This window comes from Sturnira hondurensis, unplaced genomic scaffold (assembly GCF_014824575.4).
Source record: "Sturnira hondurensis isolate 20B ecotype Veracruz unplaced genomic scaffold, ASM1482457v3 Scaffold0018877, whole genome shotgun sequence".
NCBI classification, from domain to species: domain Eukaryota; kingdom Metazoa; phylum Chordata; class Mammalia; order Chiroptera; family Phyllostomidae; genus Sturnira; species Sturnira hondurensis.
The window spans coordinates 1,213,177-1,234,922 of NW_028091508.1; the positions used below are offsets into that span (position 1 = coordinate 1,213,177).

Sequence of the window (21,746 nt, forward strand, 5' to 3'; positions counted from 1 at the left end):
GCCAGGGTTCCCCACCTTATTTTCTACTTTTTAAAAACAATTACTTAGTTTCCAAATGTGATTGGTGAGTTTTTTGTTATAACCATTTAAACTCATGGGTTTAAATGCATATTTGATGTTTTTCAGTGATTAACCTTTTTGATATTTGAATTAATGCAAGTGACTGCATTATTTGTATATTTGATGTTTATTTTTAAATGCATATTTGATGTTTTTCAGTGATTAACCTTTTTTGTTGCTCAAATTGTCCCATTTTAGACTAGTGTCACAAGTTGGCTCCCAAGTAAATTTGACATAATAATAGTAGTCTGTGATGTCAAACTAGAATGCAGGAAAGTTAAAATGTTTCAGGCTCGTCTTACATGTCTCCTGCCCCAGATCTGGGACCAGTCTTTCTTTAAAGAGCCCTGGTTCCTTTTGGTGGCAAATGGTACTGAGAATCTGCGTGCTGAGTACTAGGGGTGCACATGGTTCCTATTTTTTCTAAGTAGCTAGAACTAGGAAATGTGTAATTTCTTTTAAGAAATAAAGTAATTTCTTTTATTTAATGAAATCATGAATTCATTTGATAGTTCCAATTCAGGACTTCAGATTTTTTATTTAACCTCATTGATCTTACATCTGTTTTTCCTTTTTCCCATGCTGAAAATCCTGTTAAAACCAGTGTAAATTCTCATTTGTGTTATCCCACAGTGCACTCGTAAGTCTCAGAGTAATAATTCTAATACTAATAGTATGAGTCTTTGAAAAGATTTAAGATTTATTTTTGGTATGTGTGTCTATATGTATATATGCATTTATTGCCTAATTACTATGTCTTAAGGTCACTTGCATTAATTCTAAGTGTGACTTTGTCACCAACTGGATATATAGTTAAATTTATTTCTTTTGCTTTTGATTTTGAGGAAATACTGTAATTTAAAGTTTAATTCTGTTGCATAATTATGTTAAAAAATAACTATGCAGCCTGGAGTTAAATTTACAAAACAAGATCTGTTCATAGAAGTCTAGTTTCTGTCTCTGATCCCATACCCTCTTCTCTTTCTTCCTAAAGTTTATGATTTATTCTTTCATTGCTTTTAATACCAATAAATATGTGTGCATATATGTGTGGTTGTATACTTTATGTATATTCATATTTTCCTCCTATTTAGATAAATGCTGGCACACTATATGTAATTTTTTCCATCTAGCTTTTTTTCATATAGCTAACATGAGTGCTTACCAGATGCCCTGCACAGTGGATTACTTTCTTTACTCCTGATAACAGTGTAATAGACACATTATTTTTGTTTTGCAGATGAAGACACAGATGTTTCTGTAGAACTTTAATTCTCTAGCTCTCTTTATTTCCCATAGTAACTGGGCTTTATTTTGAGCAATGGCAGGGGCAGAGAAAGGATGTTTTTAAACTGTGGGGAGGAGGTTCAGCCTTTTTTTTTGACGTCCATAGTTCTCTATAGCTGGAGAAGACTAATAGTAAGATCACCTTTCCTGAGCAAAGATGCTCCAAGTAAATACAAAGATATACATATATATTTCATTTTCTAAAGATCTTATTTATTTATTTTTAGAGAGGGCAAGGGAGGAAGAGAGGGAGAAAAACATCAGTGTACAGTTGCCTCTCGAATGCCCCCTACTGGGGACTAGGTCCGCAACCCAGGCATGTGACCTGACTGGGAATCAAACCAGTGACCTGGTTCTCTGGCCAGCACTCAGTCCACTGAGCCACACCAGCCAGGGGCTAATTACAAAGATATATATATATATATATATAATGTTTTATTGATTATACCATTACAGTTGTTCTATTCCCCCCCTTCATTCCCCTCCACCCGCACACTCCCTCCCCCACCATTCTCCCCCCCTTAGTTTATAACCACGTGTCTCAAGTTCTTTAGATTCTGTATTTCCCCCACTATTCTCGCCCTCCCCCCTATCTATTTTCTACCTACCATCTATGCTATTTTCTGTGCCTTCTCCCCCCTTCTCCCCCTCCCACCCCCCTATTTCTAACCCTCCATGTGTTCTTCATTTCTATGGTTCCACTCCTGATCTAGCTGTCCTCTTGGTTTGCTTTTGTTTTAGGTGTGGTTGTTAATAACTGTGTGTTTGCTGTCCTTTCACTGTTAATATTTTTCATCTTCTTTTTCTTAGATAAGTCCCTTTAGCATTTCATATAATAAGGGCTTGGTGATGATGAACTCCTTGAACTTGACCTTATCTGAGAAGCACTTTATCTGTCCTTCCATTCTAAATGAAAGTTTTGCTGGATAAAGCAATCTTGGCTGTAGGTCTTTGGATTTCATGACTTGGAATACTTCTTTCCAGCCCCTTCTTGCCTGTAAGGTCTCTTTTGAGAAATCCGCTGACAGTCTGATGGGTACTCCTTTGTAGGTGACTGTCCCCTTATCTCTTGCTGCTTCTAGGATTCTCTCCTTCATTTTAGTCTTGGCTAATGTAATTATGATGTGCCTTGGTGTGTTCCTTCTTGGGTCCAACTTCTTTGGGACTCTCTGAGCTTCCTGGATTTCCTGGAAGTCTATTTCCTTTGCCAGACTGGGGAAGTTCTCCTTTATTATTTGTTCAAATAAGTTTTCCACTCGTGGCTGTTTCTTTCCCCCTTCTGGTACCCCTATAATCCGGATGTTGGAACATTTAAAGGTGTCCTGGAGGTTCCTAAGCCTCTCCTCATTTTTTTGAATTCTCATTCCTTCTTTCCTTTCTGGTTGGATGTTTTGTTCTTCCTTCTGGTCCATTCCATTGATTTGAGTCCCAGTTTCCTTTCCATCACTATTGGTTTCCTGTGCATCTCCCTTCATTTCGATTAGTTTAGCCTTCATATGTTCCTCTAATTTGTGACTATAATCAACCAGTTCTGTGAGCATCCTGATAAACAGTGTCTTGAACTGTGCTTCTGAGAGGCTCGCAATCTCTTGGTCGCTTAGAGTTATCAGCTCTGGGACCTTGAGTTCCTCTTGTGCCATCTTTTGGGCTGTTCGTGCCTGTTAAGTAGCAGGATCGGAGCCCTAGGTGTTCACCAGAGCAGGGCAACTTAGTCGCTGGGTTGTGACGCTGTATGTGGGGGCGGGGTCAACGAGGAGCAATGGCGTCCCATCTGCCGCCTCCCACCTCGGCCCCCACAGGTGCGGCAGCTGCCACGGTCACTGGGGCCTGCACGTTTCATCCCACTGCACGCGAGTGTGCCACCGCCATCAGCCCTCCACCCCTGGGTTCGCCCCCTGGGGCCTGTGTGGCCCGTCTCACTGTGCTCGAATGTGCGACCGTGGTCAGTCTGCCCCACACCCTGACTGGGTCCGGGCTACTTGCGAGCCTAGGTCTGGGGATCTTTCCTGCCCGTCTCTGCTCCGCTGCTGGCTCCGCCCCTCTTACCATCCGGTTGACTGGGTGCGTTGTTGTTGGACTTCCGTATAATTCAATTTTCTGTTCTTTGGCTGTGTCTCTGTTCTCCAAACCTTTGTTGTAGTCAAACTTGGTTGTGGGAGAAGGCACCGTTTTTCCACCTATGCCTCTATCTTGGCGGCACAAAGATATATTAACATAATGTTTTTAATCTTATCCTAACATCACAGCCCCTTTCCCAGTGAGCAACAGCTTGATGAGTCTTCCTTATTTTAGAGCCCTGATTCCACAGATGTTACCAACAAAAGACAATGCCTTTAAAAGCAGCAGAGCATGGGAAGTAGCTAGTAGTTGATGATGTCAGGACTTTAATAATGACAGGAAGGGAAGGAAGAGGGCAGTAGCCTTGTTTCCCTGCGGCAGGAGAGAAAGAACAATGGCAGCTTTTAATGTTAAACACAATGGGAAGAAGGGTTGGTTAGGTTGGGGATGATAGTTCTTCCCCTAGAGGCTCTACTGTGATGGTATACAGTGTTTGGCTGTTGTAATTGCTCCCCATCCCTTCCTGGTGATACTACTGATACTCTCTCAGGCTTCAGACTGTTAGCATATGAGGAGGGTGAGGGCAGCCAGCATCCACGTATACCCCTTTCCTTTTGAAAATTTGTGAACCCATGAATTTGGAATTTAGTCAGAATCCTGGTGCAACTAAGCTTGAGTTGGTTACTGAGTCTTGGTTTCCTTTTCCCCCTTTTCATTGCCGTATAACATCAGCCTCACAGATCGTGGTGTTCAACAACCACTGGTTCCTTGACACCTAAGTGATGGGAGCATTTTAGCAGGAAAATCCAATGAGCCAGCCCACCCACCAACCCAACCCACCCAGGCTGTAAGATCAAGCCTGGAACACAGGAGAGGGTGGACCCCTGGAACACAGGCCTCTGTAGTTACATGGGGAAGAGAAATGTGTTACACCTTAAAATTTTCTCTGGGTCTGGCCTTGCAGCTCTGTTTTATTGCTCACTTTTGATTCACGTGTGCTCTTGGTTTTGACTCCTTGAATTATAGATTATTTTCGAAGGGGTGATATTTAAATCTCCAGTGTTAACTATGCTAGATGACTCCCTGGGGGCTTCTCAGTTTGATATATTCTGTGCCATTGTGCAGTCATTATGCGATCTTTTCTTGTTACAATAACCCATTCATCTTGTCTTTTGGGAAATATAAGTTAATTCCCAGGTAATTATTTATTTGAACATCAAGTCTTTAAAATTTGAACTTCTTTTGGATTGATGGCTTGATAGCATATTTTACATACTCGCTTTCCCAGGAGAGGATCCTAGACACACTACTACTGTTTTCTTGGTGATTTAGAGTATCTTGAGCATCATCCAGTATGCTCTTGGTCTGTAAGTTGTTGGGTTCTTTGGGGGCAAGTGGGACTGTATAGGACTTGATGAATAGTTCTGGATTGCTATATTGTGAATTCTTGTTTCTGCTCTTTATAATGTACCCTCTTGTTCCCCATCATTTTCCTTCATGGTCCTTCATTTTTCTCATGTTTCATCTTGGGAGCCTATACTTTCTACTTCCTCATTCCTATGTTTTGTAGTTTCTAATTGTTTTTTATTTAAGTAACCAGATAAATAGAATCAGCTGTAAGTAAGACTGAGTAAACTGAGTTAGAGCCTGAGACTCTGGCTAAGAAACTTTAGTGTTTTTCCTTTTTGAAGTCAACTAATTTTTGAAAGCTTTTAAAGGAAGTATGGATACATACAGAAAAACAGTCAGTGTGAGCTTGATGAATTGTCCTAACATGACAGTGCATCACCTGGTCAGGAAATGGGACATTGCTAGCCTCCAGAATCTTCCTCCTTTGCTTCCTTCCAAATTCCAGCTGCCCCTTCCCTGAAAAGGTAACCACTCTTATGGCTTCTAACACCATTGATTCATTTTGCCTGTTTTTAAATTTTACTATGAGTAAAATAATAGAGTGTAGATTCTTTTTTAAAAGCAGCTTTATTAAGGTATAGCTTACATACCATATAATGCTCCTATTTAAAGTATATAATTCAATGGTTTTGTTGTATATTTAGAGTTAGCAGCTATCAGTTTTAGAGCATTTTTAATTATCCCCAGAGAAACCCATACCCATTTGCAACTCCTCATTCCTCCCAAACCTTCCAGCCCTAGGTGTCCTTTAATCTACTTTCTGTCTCTGTAGATTGGCCTGTTTAGGCATTTCATATAAATAGAATCATGCAACATGTGGCCTTTTGCAACTGGCAGCTTCTACTTAGCATGATATTTTCAAGGCTGAAAAATATTTCATTATATGACTATACCACATTTTGTTTATCCATTCACGTGTTGATGAACATTGGGCTTGTTTTCACTTTTAGGCTATTATGAATACTGCTATAAACCTTCATGGACAGATTTTTTTGTGTGGCCATGTGTTTTCATTTCTCTTGAGTTTATGAGTTTATGTGCCCAGAAGTAGAATTGCTGGGTCATATGGTAACTCCGTGTTTAACTTTCAGAGCAATTGCCCAACCATTTTTTAATGGTGCCTGCATCATTTTACATTCCCATGAGCAGTGGTTAACGGTTTCCTGGTGTCTCCACATCCATGCCAACACTTTTTAGTGTCTGTCTTTATTATAGTGGGTGTGAAGTAGTATCTCACTGTGGTTTTGATTTTTATTAAGTATATATAGTTTTGTGTCTGATTTCTTTTGCTAAAGTTCATTGTAACATCTATTTTGATAAGAATACTATCTAAATTATTGTAGAAAACTTGGAAAATACATAAATGTTGAAAGAGGAAAATGGAAAAATGTATAAAAGTTGTTTGTCATATTACTTTCTTGCCTTTCTCCCTTCTCTGTGTGTTTTAACATAATTGGGATCAAACTGTACGTACAATTTTATGTGATTTCATTTCATACGGTATCATGAGTAATTTTTGTCACAGAAACTTTTCAGATAGTTGTATAATGGCTCAACAACCTTTTTGATGGTTTCTGGTTGTGATGAATGTATTTTTTTGCATAAATCTTTCATTTTTTAATGAGCAGAAAATGGTTGCTACTCGTAACACATATGAATTATTAAAAGCGGTAAGAAAATTACTGAATTGATTTGCCAGCCAATTACTTTTGACTGTTTTTTTGGGATATATAGAAGTGAAATTCCTGAGTCAATGGTTATCTATTTAAAAGGTTCTTCAGTCTAATATTCTCCCAACAGAGCTATTTTGGCCAGGCAATATATATATATTTTTTAATATTTTATTTATTTATCTTTAGAGGGGAAGGGAAGGAGAGAGGGAGAGAAACATCAATGTATGGTTGCTTCTCATGCATCCCCTGCTGGGAACTGGCCCCTGCTGGGAACTGGCCTGCAACCCAGGCATGTGCCCTGACTGGGAATCGAGCCACGATCGTGTGGTTCGCAGGCCCGCACTCAATCCACTGAGCTACACCAGCCAGGGTGGCCAGGCAATATTTTGAAGGTTCTTAAGTTATAATCGTTACCTTATTTTATGGAAGGATTGTGCTGTGAACAGTGCGTAAGAATGTCTATCATACCCTCTGTTGCAGAATAGAAATCTTAAGCTGATAAGTGGAAAATAGCATTTTAAATTCTTTTTCTTGTTGATAGTGAGGTAGGATAGCTTAGCTTTATCTGTTCTTTAAGGTGGAAGTACACCTGTACAATGGTAACAGTTTAGTAATTTCACAGAATTCTCTTTGTTTGCTCCCTATATATTCACACACTCTTCCATTTAGCCTTTTAAAGGCAGATGACCAAATCCTAACCCAGCTAGGATTGGTCAAGTTTGGGGCAGGCCAGACCAGGCCAAGGTAGGAAGGTTCTAATCATACTTTTCTAGGAAAAGCCTGAAGCCATGCACCTGTTTTTATGCGATCTGATTCTTCTGAGGGTTGGAAAAACCAGAGGAGGCCAGGGTTGATTTGGAGACTGCCCAGTGTGTGACTTAGGAGTCAGCCTGGCTTAACTTTCAGGCATGCATGGTGTTGGGTATGGACAAGAGTGATATGACAGGCCTGGGATTTGTAGGCATCTCCAGCCAGTTAAACTTTATTGGGAGTACTGTGGGTTTATGGTGCTATGAACTCATAATTAATATATACTTTAAAGAGAGATTATTTCCAGAATATTTTGGATCCTTTTATATCAATTACCTGTTTGCCCAAAACCATTTTAGATTTGTTTATCATCAAATACCAATATATTCAAAATCACATGTATATGCAGCACACTGATTACACTGATTACAGAAGAAATATTTGCATGTTTGTCCTTGGGATAGTTCAAGGTTGAACTCATGCCTCCTCCATACCTTGTCTTCCTCACCCTATTCTGCCTCCAAAGATGTGTGGATCACTTCACTTCAATTCAAAGAGGAGTGCCACTCAATCAAGAACTTGGCAGGGCCTTGTGCTGAGTCCCTCAGCCAAGCCTGTGTTCCGCATCTCCTTCCCAGCTTGATCAGGAAGCTGACTTTAATGTTCTTCTTTTCTTTTCCTAGGGCTAAGCTTTCACTTGCCATCTAGCAAGCCAGGGTGGCCTGAAAAAGCCCCTGATGGGTGTCTAAAGGCATAAACTCTCCTTTTTTCCTTTGTCTTTCCCTCATTTTTCTTTGATGCTGGCTGCTGTCACATTTTCCCTCCAGGGATAAGACCCAAAGCTTGTTTTTGGCTTTGGGTTTAGGATTAAAATTTAGTGTAAGGCTCCCTAGGTCTGTCTAGCAGAGAAGAAAAAATTCTCAGTGTAGTGCAGCTAAGTTCACTGAGATTTGGGACAAATGCTTCAGCTAGAAATAAGGTATATTTCTTTTTGCCAGCCCCATCTTCTGTGCATAAGAGTTGGGTTCCGTGGCCATAATACCAGGGTGTGCTCTTAAGATCATTCTTAACTACCACCTAGTTATTGTTATCAACTAATTCATTTTAGAAAATGTGGAAAATACAGAAACATGTAAAGAAGAAAGATAGATCACCTAAAACTTCCCACTTTAAGATAATGACAGTTGATATTTTGGTGTATATTTAGAATGATAAGAGACAAAAAGGTCTTACTTAAAATGTATTTTAAAAGTTTCAAATGTTCGTATGTAGTTTTGTATCTTCTTTTCACTTAATTGCATTATGTATTCATTTCTCCATGTTTTTTAAAGTAATTCTCACATATCTCCTACATTCCGTAGTGGGAATATATAATTCTTAGATATTTAAATGGCTTTTCCAGTTTTTCTGGTTTTACTTTTAACTGTTGAAGATCATTACATTTAACGTGTGACAACCTTTTAGTTACATAAGGACTAGGCATTTGCCTTTTAGATTGGGTTGATTGTTAGCCAAAAAATTTCCACTTCCTCCTAAAAAAACATGATTTTCTTGTATTGGGAAGAATCTTAGATTGTGTTGGAAATAATGGGTCCCAAAAGAAGGCACTCTTGGATTAATTGATTTACTCGATTGGCTATGTAATCACATCGTGGTGGTGACTCAGTCTGACTTTAAATTTGGAGTCTGCTAGGCTTAGCCTCGGTGGGGTGTGCTGAGAAGGGTGGGCAGAACAGACTTCATCTCCACCAGATGAGTGGTGTGAGTGCCAGAAGGTGAAGAACACTTCCCTAGACATTAGCTGATGAGAGGCAGATGGAGTTCTCCAAAGCCTTGTCTCTCTCTAGTCTGCTCTCTGTTGCAACTGGGGATACTCATGCAAGATAGCATTCTTTGCAAGCTGCAACTTGATCTTTTGCCATGGTCTGAATTCCTCCTTATTCCTCAGATAACATCTCAATTAGATAAACTGCACTTTTGTTTCTGGACCATATTTCAGTCATAGGAAAAAATGCAAATTACAACAAAACAAACATTGATTAACAAGGATTTATTTAAAAACAAATAAACTCTCAAAATCTTCAGACTTTGTGCAGCTGTAGTTCAGTCTCCTACACGTTTTATGTCTGCATCAAGAATTAGCACTCAGAATGAAGAACCTCAAGTCCTGTGTGATCCTGAGTTGTATAAAAAAAGGGAATCATTTGTTGGAGAAGGATTATTGACAAAATGGTTTTAGGCTGTTTCAGTAAGATGAGGTTGAAGAATTAGGGTAACTTTGGACAAATCACTTCTCTGAGCCTAGTTTTTCATCTGTAACTAGTAATAATGATGATACTTACAGCATAGGGAATTTTTGAGGGTTTGGTTTTATAGGAAATAACAACTATGAACAATTAGTATCTATCACTGGCACTCAAATATTAACTTTTATTGTTACTCTTTGTGTCAAGTATTATATTTGCCAGGAACAGGGTGGTAGATAATATTGAATAAAATATTCCTGATCACTCTCTGGTTGGAGGTGGATATAAGGTAATACTTGCTGATGATATGAATAAAATACATTGTAATAAGTGATGGTAATCCAGTGAGGACAGAAGAGCTTCACACAAGTTTTAGTGCTTTTGGAAGTGAACTTGAGAGCTTTTCCACTGTGACCATGTTGTTTTTTTCTCAGACTTGGCTTCATGTTAGAATTAGAATTTTTAAAGAGAAGAATCACACTTGAGAAAAGATTAGCAATGATCAGATCCCACATAGACCTGGCTCTGCTGCCAGGATATGGTTTTTATTTAAAAATTTTTTTCCAGGTAATTTTAATGTGTAGCCAAGGGTCAGGAAACAAAACCTTAGATATTTTTTTCTTTTCTTTCTCTTTAGTATTTTCCAAGATTATATAGTACCACAGGGTAACTTGAAAGTTACTTAACAGCAGCTGTATAGAATTATAGAATTTATGTAGTGCTTTTATGATATCTTTGAAGCCCCACAATAATCTTTTTAGAAAATATTATTATCACCATATTGCAGAGACGATAGCCTAGGCTCAGAGAAATACAAAGTAAAAGGTGATGGAAAGAAGACTTGAACTCAGTTGTTCAGAATTCAGTCTTTCTGTTTCTGTTGCATTTCTAGTGGAAACTTCCTATTACTGTTACATACTTGGAGGCCTTCCATTTTTACTGTTTTCTGTCTTAAAGCTTTATGATATGTTGGGAAATCTTTGCTCATTGTTCATCTTGCTGAACCATTTGTCATATATTCCTTTTCATATTTCATCCTTTTATCCTGGCTCTGATGCTCTTGACCATACTTCCACCCTTAGTTATAATTTCTTGAAATGCAGTAACCCTTTCTTAACCTTTTTATGGCAGCGTTTTCTTTTAGACAAAATATATGCCCTTTCTTAGTCTATATTTTAAGCAGTAAATTTCTGCCCCCAAGTCTTCGTGTCTAAAGTTAGTTTTACAACATTGCATATAGCTCTTGCTATGTACGTGTGCTTAGCTCTTGAGTCTTGGTAATGAGAATTTGGATATAAGGAGCACCTCTGATTTACCCTGTGTTAGGCCCTTGTGTCTGTAAGGGTCAAGGAACTCTATACCAGAAATAACTCATTTTTCCCTGTGGTTTCTTGACTACCACTACTTTTCTTTTTCCTGTAACACATAGTTAGGGTGTTTATTAGATTATCCTATGATTTGTTTTATTAGGGGCGGAAGGAAAATCAATAGTCCCCTGGGTATCTGTAGCAGGAAGATGTCACCATTGTGAAGGGCTAGGAAGAGGAGCCTTTGTATTTGTGTGTCCAGTGAGATCTCCTGTAAATTTTCCTTCAGTTTGTGAGGCAGTGATTTAGGGCAAGGTTGATTCAAAGCAGTTTTTGCTCCAGTTGTACAAGGTTGTGGAAGTCTCTGTGGCCTGTTTAATTGGGCCCAGCAAAAATCTTATAGAGCAGTTTGAGCTGCTCACTAAGAGCCTGGAACATAGTGATTGGTGGATAAATGCTGGATGAGTTAAAATAAAAGTGTCAGGAACCATAAATCAAGTTGAATGCAAGCCTGATAAAGAACCTAATATTGTCTCCACCCTGAAATCGGGTGGACATTGTCCATAAAATATTTAACCCATAATGAAGCATTTGATTTCAGCTAATTTGTTTCTTAAAATGCAAATGCTGAAAACTCCTCCACTGGAAGTAAACGAGAGAGGGTCTTGAACAGAAGCTTGTTGTGCTTCTGGCAACTTGTGTACCCAGCTGTATGCCTCGGTACTTGTGTTTCCCTTGCTGTACTTAAGACTTCCTCTCAGCACTTTTCCTATGCTTCCTCCACAGAACAAACAATACCAAACAAACTGACAAAAACAATTTCCCTGCCTTCCTGTCTGTAACTTCTCTGAACCCATTACTATCCTTACCTCCTCTTCTGTCTCTCCCACCTCCTTTTTAAAGCAATTAGTTCCTGTACTTCTGAATCTCCTCCTCCCTTTACTAAGAATCATTATTTCTTCAGGTATCTCCTTTCAGTTAGCTTCTTCCCTCACCATGTAAGTCTCTCTCCTGTGTCAGTCCCCCTCTGGGTAGTCATAGCATCTTTTATCCTTCCTTTTATAACAGAGTTTCTTGGATCTGAAGAGTGGTCTTCTTGCAAGCATTCAGTCTCTACCTTTTCTTCTCTTTCACCCTCTCTGATCTGTTACTAAAATTGCACTGGCAGGTGCCCTCTTCATTTACCATTCCAGAGGTCCATCTCATGCCTGTCTGACTGACTTTTCTGCAGAGCTGACATTGTTGCTCCCATTACCTCAGAGGTTCCGTCTCCTGCTGCTTCCTCTTACCTTCTTGGGCTTCTTTGCCATGACTTGTCCCTTCTCTGCTAGTGTTAAGATTCTGTCTCGGCTGCCTCCTTTCCTTATTAGACGCCCCCTGGCTTACTTCCTCTTGCTCACATGATTGGTATATGCTGCTCTGATTGAATTTCCTGAACACCAGACTTAAACCTTACTTGGGATCCTGTAGATACCTCAAACTCAACATGTTTCACATTCTGCAGCCTTCTGTTCCTTACTTCATTACCCCCCTAAGTCAGACACTAAAAACCTACTGTCATCGCTGAGTGTTACCAGTCACTTCTTTCTCTCCATCCTGAGTCAGCTGTGTCATCAGTAGCAGAACCAGGTGCTGGTTCTGCTGGTTTTTTTCTTGATCCATTTTTCTGTACTAGGAAATCTTCCCTTTTATAGCTCACATGCTTCCATTGTCCATACCAATGACTCTGGTTTCGATTCTCCTAAATGAGAATGTAAGGCTATAAACCATTTCAAGATTAAGGAAGATATCGAGTATAAAATTTATAGGGAGATTGAGGAAGGTGAAGGCTGAGAAAGAAGAGACTGGATTTGGGATTTTGGTGGTGTCTGACCTCTGGGAGAAGTTCTGTTGTATGGTGAAGACTTTCTTCTACAGCTACCTGTCCTTTTGTGTGCCTGTTTCTGAGACGGATCCAGGGAGCATCCTCGTTTGTCATCAGGGTCCTTCCTCTCCCTTGCTCACTTCATTCAGTTAATAAGTTTTGCCAGTGACACCTCAGTTCTCTCATTTTTGTCCCCTTGATTTTTTCTCCCTAAATTTGAATCTTTGTAAACATCTTTATGTTTTATTGACATCTAATTGCCTGAACATCAAGTTGTGGTGGTTCTTTTTCATAATGGAAATAAAAATCTTTCCCCTCTTTTCATCTCTGTTATCATTATTTTATATGGAAAATCACAGTGGACAATTTTTATTTCTTTGGCTGACTTTGTTATTCTTCAGCTTTTAACAATATTGATCATTTTCTGCATAACTCTCATCAGTGGATTCCAGGGACTTCATTCTCCTAATTTTCTTGCCACATTTTTGAATGCCTTTTCTTGGTCTCTTGAGGTTTTATATTGAGCACATGTTTTTTTTTTTGCATTGCTGTTTGCAAAGTCCTCTAACACCTTTGAAAGCTTTCATTCCTCTTTGGGATTATGAATAGTTTATCATAAAGCCAGGGTTTACAAATAATTAATGCTGATTTACTTACCTATCTAGAGTATTGTGTCAAAGAATGCACTGCAGTACCGTGGAAATGCCCAGCATGATGCCCAGGAGTTTCTGTTGTGGCTTTTGGACCGAGTTCATGAAGACCTCAATCATGCTGTGAAGCAGAGTAGCCAGCCTCCTGTGAAGGTGAGAGTACCCCACCTGGCAATCAAGGAGCAGGGAGCCCAGGGCCTATTCTCCCAAAACTCTGAGGAGCTGTGCAGTTTGCACTTAGTTAATGTAGTGATACTGAGTAAGCTCTAGGTGAGTAAAAAGTTCATGGGTACTTAGAGGATTTCTCCACATTTACTATTGTGTTGGCAGTGTGAGGCACTGCCAGATACCAGAGGCACTGTCTCCCAGGAGCTTAAAGTCTAATGAGAGGGGATACATTTGCCTGTATGACTATCTTTAGACTAAAATCAGTGGTTCCATCTCACAAAATTGTTTTTAAAGCAAAAATTTGCTTTCTAGTACAGTGAGACTCATAGCCTGTAGATCACTGGAATGAATATATAGTCAAAAAGTAAATGCATGGATGTCTCATTGTTAGGATTGCATTTGCGTGTAGGAAGTGAATACCCAGAATATTCTCACCAAGAAACAGTGATTTATTCTCATTTTTGTGTGTACAGCCTTACTACAGTGGGTAAGATGATTTTTGTAAGGGGGATAATTAAGGTGTAGAGTTGCTTTTCTTTTGCAGCTTTCAGAGTTTTTGGTAATTCTGCTCTGTACCTCAAATTTTAAATTTCTAGTTTTGGTAAGTTGTTAAAATTTTGATTCAAGGTCCTTTTGTGCTTGAATACTCTGTACTGTCATGTGGCTCTATGCTTGTGACTGACTCTCTACCATCAGATTGAGATGAACTAAGGTCAGGAACTGTGTCTTATTTTTGTACCCTAAAGCCCTCCACAGTGCTCTCTGCACATAGTAGCAGGTGCTCAGTAACTAATTGTTAGGTGGAAGAACATGAAAAAGTTAAGTGAAATATGAAGTAGAGTGATTAGGCACCAAAATCAGCAGCTAGTAGGCACTAGAAAATTTAGGCATCGTAGGGACCAGTGGTTGGGATTATTTCCTGGAAGAGGTTAGAGTGGGACTTTGAGAGTTGGAGGGAGATTGGAGTATCCTGGAGAAAAACTGTCTGGGTAGGGTGGAGAGATGGGGATGTGTGAGAGAGCCTGTGAGGAGATGAATTCTGTGACCCACCTCTTGGCCACTGTGTTCTGGTTCCTTTAGCAGATACCTTTCACTGAAACATCTTGACCTGAAGCATAGGTTGTATAAGAAGTCAAGGACCTTTGTGACACTTTCAAGGTCATCTTTAATCAACAGTTGGTACTTCTAGTCTGTAATATTGTGTTTTCTTTTTTTAAGCCACCATCAGAGACTGATATGATACCTGAGGGACCATCTTTTCCTGTCTGTAGCACTTTTATACAGGAACTTTTTCAAGCCCAGTACCGGTATGAGCAAATTAAATTTCCCCTTATGTTGTCAGTTTACATGGTTGTAAGTGATCTTAATATGTATTTCTTACATTTTTGTTTTTGAAGATCATCTTTGACATGTCCTCATTGTCAGAAGCAGAGCAATACTTTTGACCCTTTCCTCTGCATTTCTTTGCCAATTCCTCTACCCCACACAAGGTAAGAACAGATTTAATAAAATTAAGGTGGTACATTCCTATGTGTTCCTTTTTTCTGTGTAGGCTTCTAATAGGTCTTCATAATTTATTTAGACAAGTAATGAAATTAGTGATAAATTGAATACAGGCGTTGTTAAAACCTTACAGAAATTTATGAATGCCTGTCTGAGTTTGCAGGGTGCCTTGGACAGTTGTGTATATTCAGTCAGTCATCGATCCACAGCGTGGCAGGGAGGCGAAATGTTGAGTGCCTTCTAGATTTTCTAGAGTCCTCACATTGTACTTTAATTAATTGTGTTATTTGAACATTTTCTCAAAATTTCCAGGAGTTACACTGTTTTAATGAAAATATAAATAGGTGTGTTATATTTTTGGTTTTTGAAGCTAAGCTTTTCCAGAGGTCTCTTGTTATTGTTTATAATTTTATGTAGGTCCAAGTGAGGTTTCCTATTTGGCTTCCAAATAATGTTGTAGGTTAGCTTCAATTTTACATTGATTTCCAGTCAGGTTTGTCTTGCTTCTATATATAAGTTGAAATAAGCAACTAATGAGAAGATCTGACTTTGGTCTGTACAGGCCTCTCTATGTCACTGTAGTATATCAAGGGAAGTGTTCTCACTGCATGAGGATTGGCGTAGCTGTGCCTCTGTCTGGGACTGTCGCCAGACTTCGGGAAGCAGTGTCTATGGAAACAAAGATCCCCACTGATCAGGTAATATGTCTGTGAATGCCAATTTTGCTAGGAACCACAAAAGTGGCCTTCTGATCCTCCTGGAATTTTTTAACAGTTCTCTGCCAGATATGGTTAGATATAAATGTCAAACCAGTTGCTTCTGTGTTGAGGAAAAGGGATATTAAGACCCAGGGGAGAATAAGGTAAACAAAACGTTTCTGTGATTCATTGAATTATGTGTACATTTTTAAAAGGAAAGCTTTGACTTTACCTTAAAAGTTTCCTTTTTTTCTTTTAGCTTTGTTTGCAAAGTATAATTACTTAGTCCCCTTCAGTTATACTTATGGAGAATTATGTAGGAAGAGCATCGCTATGGTATTTGAAAGTCAGAGAAGCTTACAGAACCTGAACTGTGGCTCTTGAAATACCTTCCCATCATGGTGATGAGCACAGGCATCTAGCTAGTTCTTGCACATAGATACTCAGTTCTGTTTGTTTTCTGCTGAAAGCTGGATCTGTCTCTTACCTTGTTTAGATAAGAGAAAGGAAGTTGTGTGTCTACCCCCCCTTTCTTGTTTGGGTAAATTTTTGATATTTAAATTGGCCTAAAATACATTTGGCTTATTTGTGACTTGACATTTTTGCATACATTTTTTTTACTCCATTCACTGTTATGATTTTATTTGGAAAGACTTTCAATACTTAGGATTTACTAAGGAAAGATGATTTGGTGGCTAAGTACTTTCTCCTTAGATTGCGTCTGGAAACTGTCCTACTTATATAGTGAAGGTATTATGTACTTTGGCTGCAGATGTCCTCATTTAGGAAGTTACCACGGTAAAACAAACACCACCAGCAGTGTTGCCCTTAGAAGCAGATGTACATTTTCATAGGCCCAATACTGGCACATTCATAAAATGTACATGTTCTTCCTTACTCTTAAGAGCTCATTAATTCACTTTTCCTTCAGGATGAGGGTAAAGACAGAGAGGAAGGGAGGCTTAGGTATGTGTCCAAGGCAAATCTGGTTGTCTCTTTAAAGCTTTTGGTACTGTCTGCCTCTTTCCTCATGCAGTTTAAATGAGTGATATATCTACAAGTTCGTTTTGACCTCAACTTGCTGGAAAAAGTGGATTATATCTGCATGCTCACCTGCAGAAAAACAATGTGGGTATTAAAATCATTAGGTAGAAAGTGTGCCAGGAATATTTTCCTTGGAGTATTTGTGGTCTGTGCCACCCAGCTTCCTTTCACCTCATAGACTCATAGTATGTTTGTCTTAGTAAAGGGAACCTTAGGGGCCTAGTCCAAACCCCTCATTTGAAGGAGGCCCAGAGAAACCATGTGACTTCTTCAAGGTCACAGGGCTGGTTTGTAGAAGGCTGGGACTGGAGCCTCCTTATGCCCAATCCAGTGCTTTTTTGCTAAACAGTGCTGCTGAGCATGTAATGAAGTTTCTAAGTGTTTCTATTGTTTTTAACCCATCTTTTGTTTTTATATTTTACTGTGCAGTGTTAAACCATTTTAGAAACAAAACTTAGCAAGTATCTCATATTAAATATCTTAGAACTAGGGATTAATAACTTAGTACTATGCTGTAAATTAATTCTTTCTTTTTCCAGTGCATATATTTTATTTACTATTTTATAAAAGTGAACTTGTTTTTTTACCTTGCTTCTTTTTACTTAGGAAATTTTTCCATGTGAGTTCAACTGTTAGTAGTTCATTCTTTGTTATAGCTTTATAATTCCAGTAGGGCTATATTATATTTAACTAGCTTCTATTGTTGGACCTATTGTTGGACATTTGAGTTGATTGCAGTTTTTTCTAATGCAAATACTGATGGTTATTTGATGTTTTTTAACCTGGAAAGAAGAAAATTTATGATGTAGGAGAAAGTCTCAGAGTCAGTTGTAGACTCTCCTCGCCATGAGCCTGAATAGTTAGTTGTATAACCTCAGGCAGCTCACTTGACCTCTTTGTTCCCCTGTGAATCCAGGGGATAAACTCTGATCTCCTCCTGGCTCTCTTCCTCACCAGAACTTAGAGGAACTCTGGGTTTAGTGCCATAACATTCTAAGAACAGAGTAATATTCTACAATTATAATGTATGTTGTGCTTCTAAGATTCTGTGTTAAAGGCAAATAATGTGGGCCCTGTGGCATGTGTTAGAGTCCTAACAGGATCAGGTCTTGATGTTCTGGGGAAGTTCGTGAAGAATTAGGAGAGTCATTCATACTGACTTTACAGCTTATCCAACCATTTACATTTTTACCATTTTTAGATTGTGTTAACAGAAATGTACTATGATGGGTTCCATCGTTCCTTTTGTGACACAGACGACCTGGAAACAGTCCATGAAAGCGATTGCATTTTTGCCTTTGAGACTCCAGAAATATTCAGGCCTGAAGGAATTCTCAGTCAGAGAGGTAAATGAGCATCTGTTTCCATAATGCCACATAGTAGCTTTGTGGGTCAATAACACTACCCCTTTAGATGTCTAATATATGGTGGTATAAATTTTTTAATTGTGGTAAAATACACATAACATTTTTTATAACGGTATAAATTTGATGGTAACATTTTCCTGGAAGAAGGCAGTTCTTACTGCTTTAGGCAAAAGTATTTCCTTAATTTCTAATGTTTCTGGAACTACCTATGTCCTCCCTTAAGTGGCCTCTTTGGCATTTTATGACAGCACTTGATTGATTGATTGATTGATTTAAAAATTTTCTTTTTTTGGTATTTTGCTTACCAACTCTGATGCTCAATTTCTAAACTCTGAAATCTTTAATGTAGAAATTTTTTTTGATACTTACTTTTAAGAAATTTGCCACAAACATTTTGCATGATTTTAACTTTCCCTAGTTTGCTAAGAATTTATTTCCCCATCTCTTGTCTCGTTAGCTCCCCTTTTGTTTCCCCAAGAAGCCCCTCTCCCTGTTTCCTTTTACACCCTCTCCCTATCCCTGGCTGACTCTTAAGCAATCACTTTCTGTCTATATATTTTCCTCATCTAGACATGAATGAAGTCATGTGACTTTTGTGATGGGCTTCTTTCCCTTAGCATGTTTCAAGGCTTACCCATGTTGGAGTGTGTATCAGTCCTTTATTATTTTTTATGGCTGAATATTGTTCCAATATATGTATATACCACATTTTGTTTATCCATTGATAGACATTTGGATTGTTTCCACCTTTTTGCCAATATGAAGTAGTGCTGCTGTGACCATTCATATGCAAATGCTTCTTTGAATAACCTGTTTTCATTTCTTTGGAGTATATACCTAAGAAGGGAAACGCTGGGTCATCTGGTAATTCTCTGTTGAACTTTCTGAGGAACCGCCACACTTTTCTGCAGTAGTTGCATTATTTTTCATTCCTACTAATGATATGTGAGGGTTATAATTTCTCCTCATTCTTGCCAATATTTTTTTATTTCCTATCTTTTTATTATGGCCATCTAGTGGAGTGAAGTGGTACCTCATTGTGGTTTTTAATGATGTATGGTGCTGATCATCTTTTCATGTGGTTGTTGACCATTTATAGATCCTCTTTAGAAAAATATCTATTCAAGTCATTTCTCTATTTTTATTTTATTTTTAAGTATATTTTATTGATTATGCTATTATAGTTTTCCCATTTTTTCTCCTGCTTATCCCTTTCTGCCTGGTACCCCCATTCCTTTTAGTACCCCCCCTGCCCCACCCCCCTCTGTTCATGTCCATGGGTCATACATATAAGTTCTTTGGCTTCTCCATTTCCCATACTATTCTCAACCTCCACCTGTCTATTTTGCACCTAGCATTTATGCTTCTTAATCCCTGTACCTTTTTCCCCATTCTCCCCCTACCCCCTCTCCACTGATAACTGTCTGTGTGATCTCCATTTCTGTAATTCTGTTCCTCTTCCAGTTGTTTGCTTTGTTTTTGTTTTTTTAGGTTCAGTTGTTGATAGTTGTCTGTTGTCATTTTACTGTTCATAGTTTTGATCTTCTTTTTCTTAGAAAAGTCCCTTTAACATTTCATATAGTAAGGGCTTGGTGATGATGAACTCCTTTAACTTGACCTTATGTAGGAAACACTTTATCTGCCCTTCTATGCTAAATGATAGCTTTACAGGGTAGAATAATCTTGGATGTGGGTCCTTGCCTTTCATGACTTGGAATACTTCTTTCCAGTCCCTTGTTGCCTATAAGATTTCTTTTGAGAAATCAGCTGGTAATCTTATGGGAACTCCTTTGTAGTTAGCTATCTCCTTTTCTCTTACTGCTTTTAACATTCTCTCCTTATCTTTAATCTTGAGTAACTTAATTATGACTTGTCTTGGTGTGTTCCTTCTTGGGTCCAACTTTTTTGGGACTCTTGAGCTTCCTGGACTTTCATGTTTATTTCCTTTGCCAGATTAGGGAAGTTTTCCTTCATTATTTTTTCAAATAAGTTTTCAATTTCTTGCTCTTCATTTTACCTTCTGGAATCCCTATGATTTGGGTGTTGGAATGTTTAACATTGTCTCAGAGGTTCCTAAGCCTCTCCTCATTTTTTTAAATTCTTGTTTTTTTATTTCGTTCTGGTTGGATATTTACTCTTCCTTCTGGTCCAAACCATTGATTTGAATCTGGTTTCCTTCCCTTCATTCTTGGCTCCCTGTATATTTTTCTTTATTTCACTTTGTATAGCTTTCATTTCGCTATTGAACTCAACCATTTCTGTGAGCATCCTGATTACCAGTGTTTTGAATTCTGCATCTGATAGGTTGCCTACCTCCTCGTTGCTTAGTTCTTTTTCTGGAGTTTTGATCTCTTCTTTCATTTGGGCCATATTTCTTTGTCTCAGTGCACCTGTTATGTTTTAAGGAGCATAGCCTTAGGTATTTGCCAGGGTAGGGCAACTCACTTTGCTGCTTTGTGGCACTGTATGTGGGGGAGGGGTCAGAGAGGTAACAATGCTGGTTGCTTGGCTCTTGCCTTTGCTTTCAGTTACTTCCCCCACTTTCCACAATCAAATTGTGCCCTTCAGGTGCTGCCCTGGTGCTGATTCCTGGGTGTGTGGGCTTGTGTATGTTCTAGGACCCTATGACCCCCTCCAATGGACTCTCCTGTGAGACTGGCAGTTTCTCTCACTGCTGTAACCCCAACAGGGTTTTGCAGCCAGAGGTTTTGAGACTTTCTTTCCCTGTGTTAGAACCCTGGGTTGCATGGTATGTCTCATTCCCCAGTTGTTCCTCCTGGTTTATCCACATGCAAATGTGGGACTGCTAAGTCTGCCAGCTGCTGCCTTGCCACGTGTTCTCTCCACCTTACCTCCCTGTCTCTGCTCCTCCTACCAGTCTGGATGAATGTTTCTTCTTTAACTCCTTGGTTGTTGGACTTCCATACAGTTCAATTTTCTGGCAGTTCTGGTTGTTTTTTTTTTTAAATTGGTTGTTATTCTTCTTTTGGTTGTGCAAGGAAGTAAAACATATGTGCCTATGCCTCCATCATGGCTGGAACCCTTTTTCTGTTTTTAAATTGGGTTGTTTGTCTTTCTGTTGTTGAGTTGTAAGAGTTCTTTATATATCCTGGCTATGCCCTTACCAGATAAGTGATTACAAATATTTTCTCCCATTTCATGGGTTATATTTTTACTTTGTTTATAGTGTCTTTTCTTTTTTTAATTTTTAATTTTTAAATTACAGTTGATGTACAATATTATATTAGTTTCACCATGATTAGCATTAAAACACTATGAGTAGACATTTGTATAAGTTACAGAGTGATCACTTTGATAAATCTAGTACCCATCTGGCACCATATGTAGTTATTACAGTACTATTGACTGTATTCCTCTATGCTATAATGTACTTCCCCTTGACTATTCTGTATTTACCAATCTTTTCACCTTTTTCACCTGTCCCCCACCAACCCCTTTCTCATTTGGCAACTGTTAAAATGTTCTCTGCATCTATGAGTCTTTTCCTGTACTGCTTGATTGTTTGTTTTGTTTTTTAAATTTCACAGAAAAGTGAAATCATCTGGCATTTGTCTTTCTCTGTTTGACTGATTTCATTCAGCACAATACCCTCTGAGTCCATCTATGTTGCAGATGACAAGATTTCATTCTTTTTTTATGG

General features: G+C 38.7%; 1 protein-coding gene across 1 annotated transcript in view; it reads left to right on the plus strand.

Moving 5' to 3' along the window:
* The window catches only part of USP31 (ubiquitin specific peptidase 31), a 69,024-nt gene that overhangs the window by 12,769 nt on the left and 34,509 nt on the right, over positions 1-21,746 (plus strand). Inside the window, exons 2-6 of the mRNA XM_037070672.1 lie at positions 13,321-13,458; positions 14,692-14,780; positions 14,871-14,963; positions 15,539-15,674; positions 17,920-18,064. Coding sequence (XP_036926567.1) covers positions 13,321-13,458; positions 14,692-14,780; positions 14,871-14,963; positions 15,539-15,674; positions 17,920-18,064 — 601 coding nt within the window. The remainder of the gene's footprint in view (positions 1-13,320; positions 13,459-14,691; positions 14,781-14,870; positions 14,964-15,538; positions 15,675-17,919; positions 18,065-21,746) is intronic.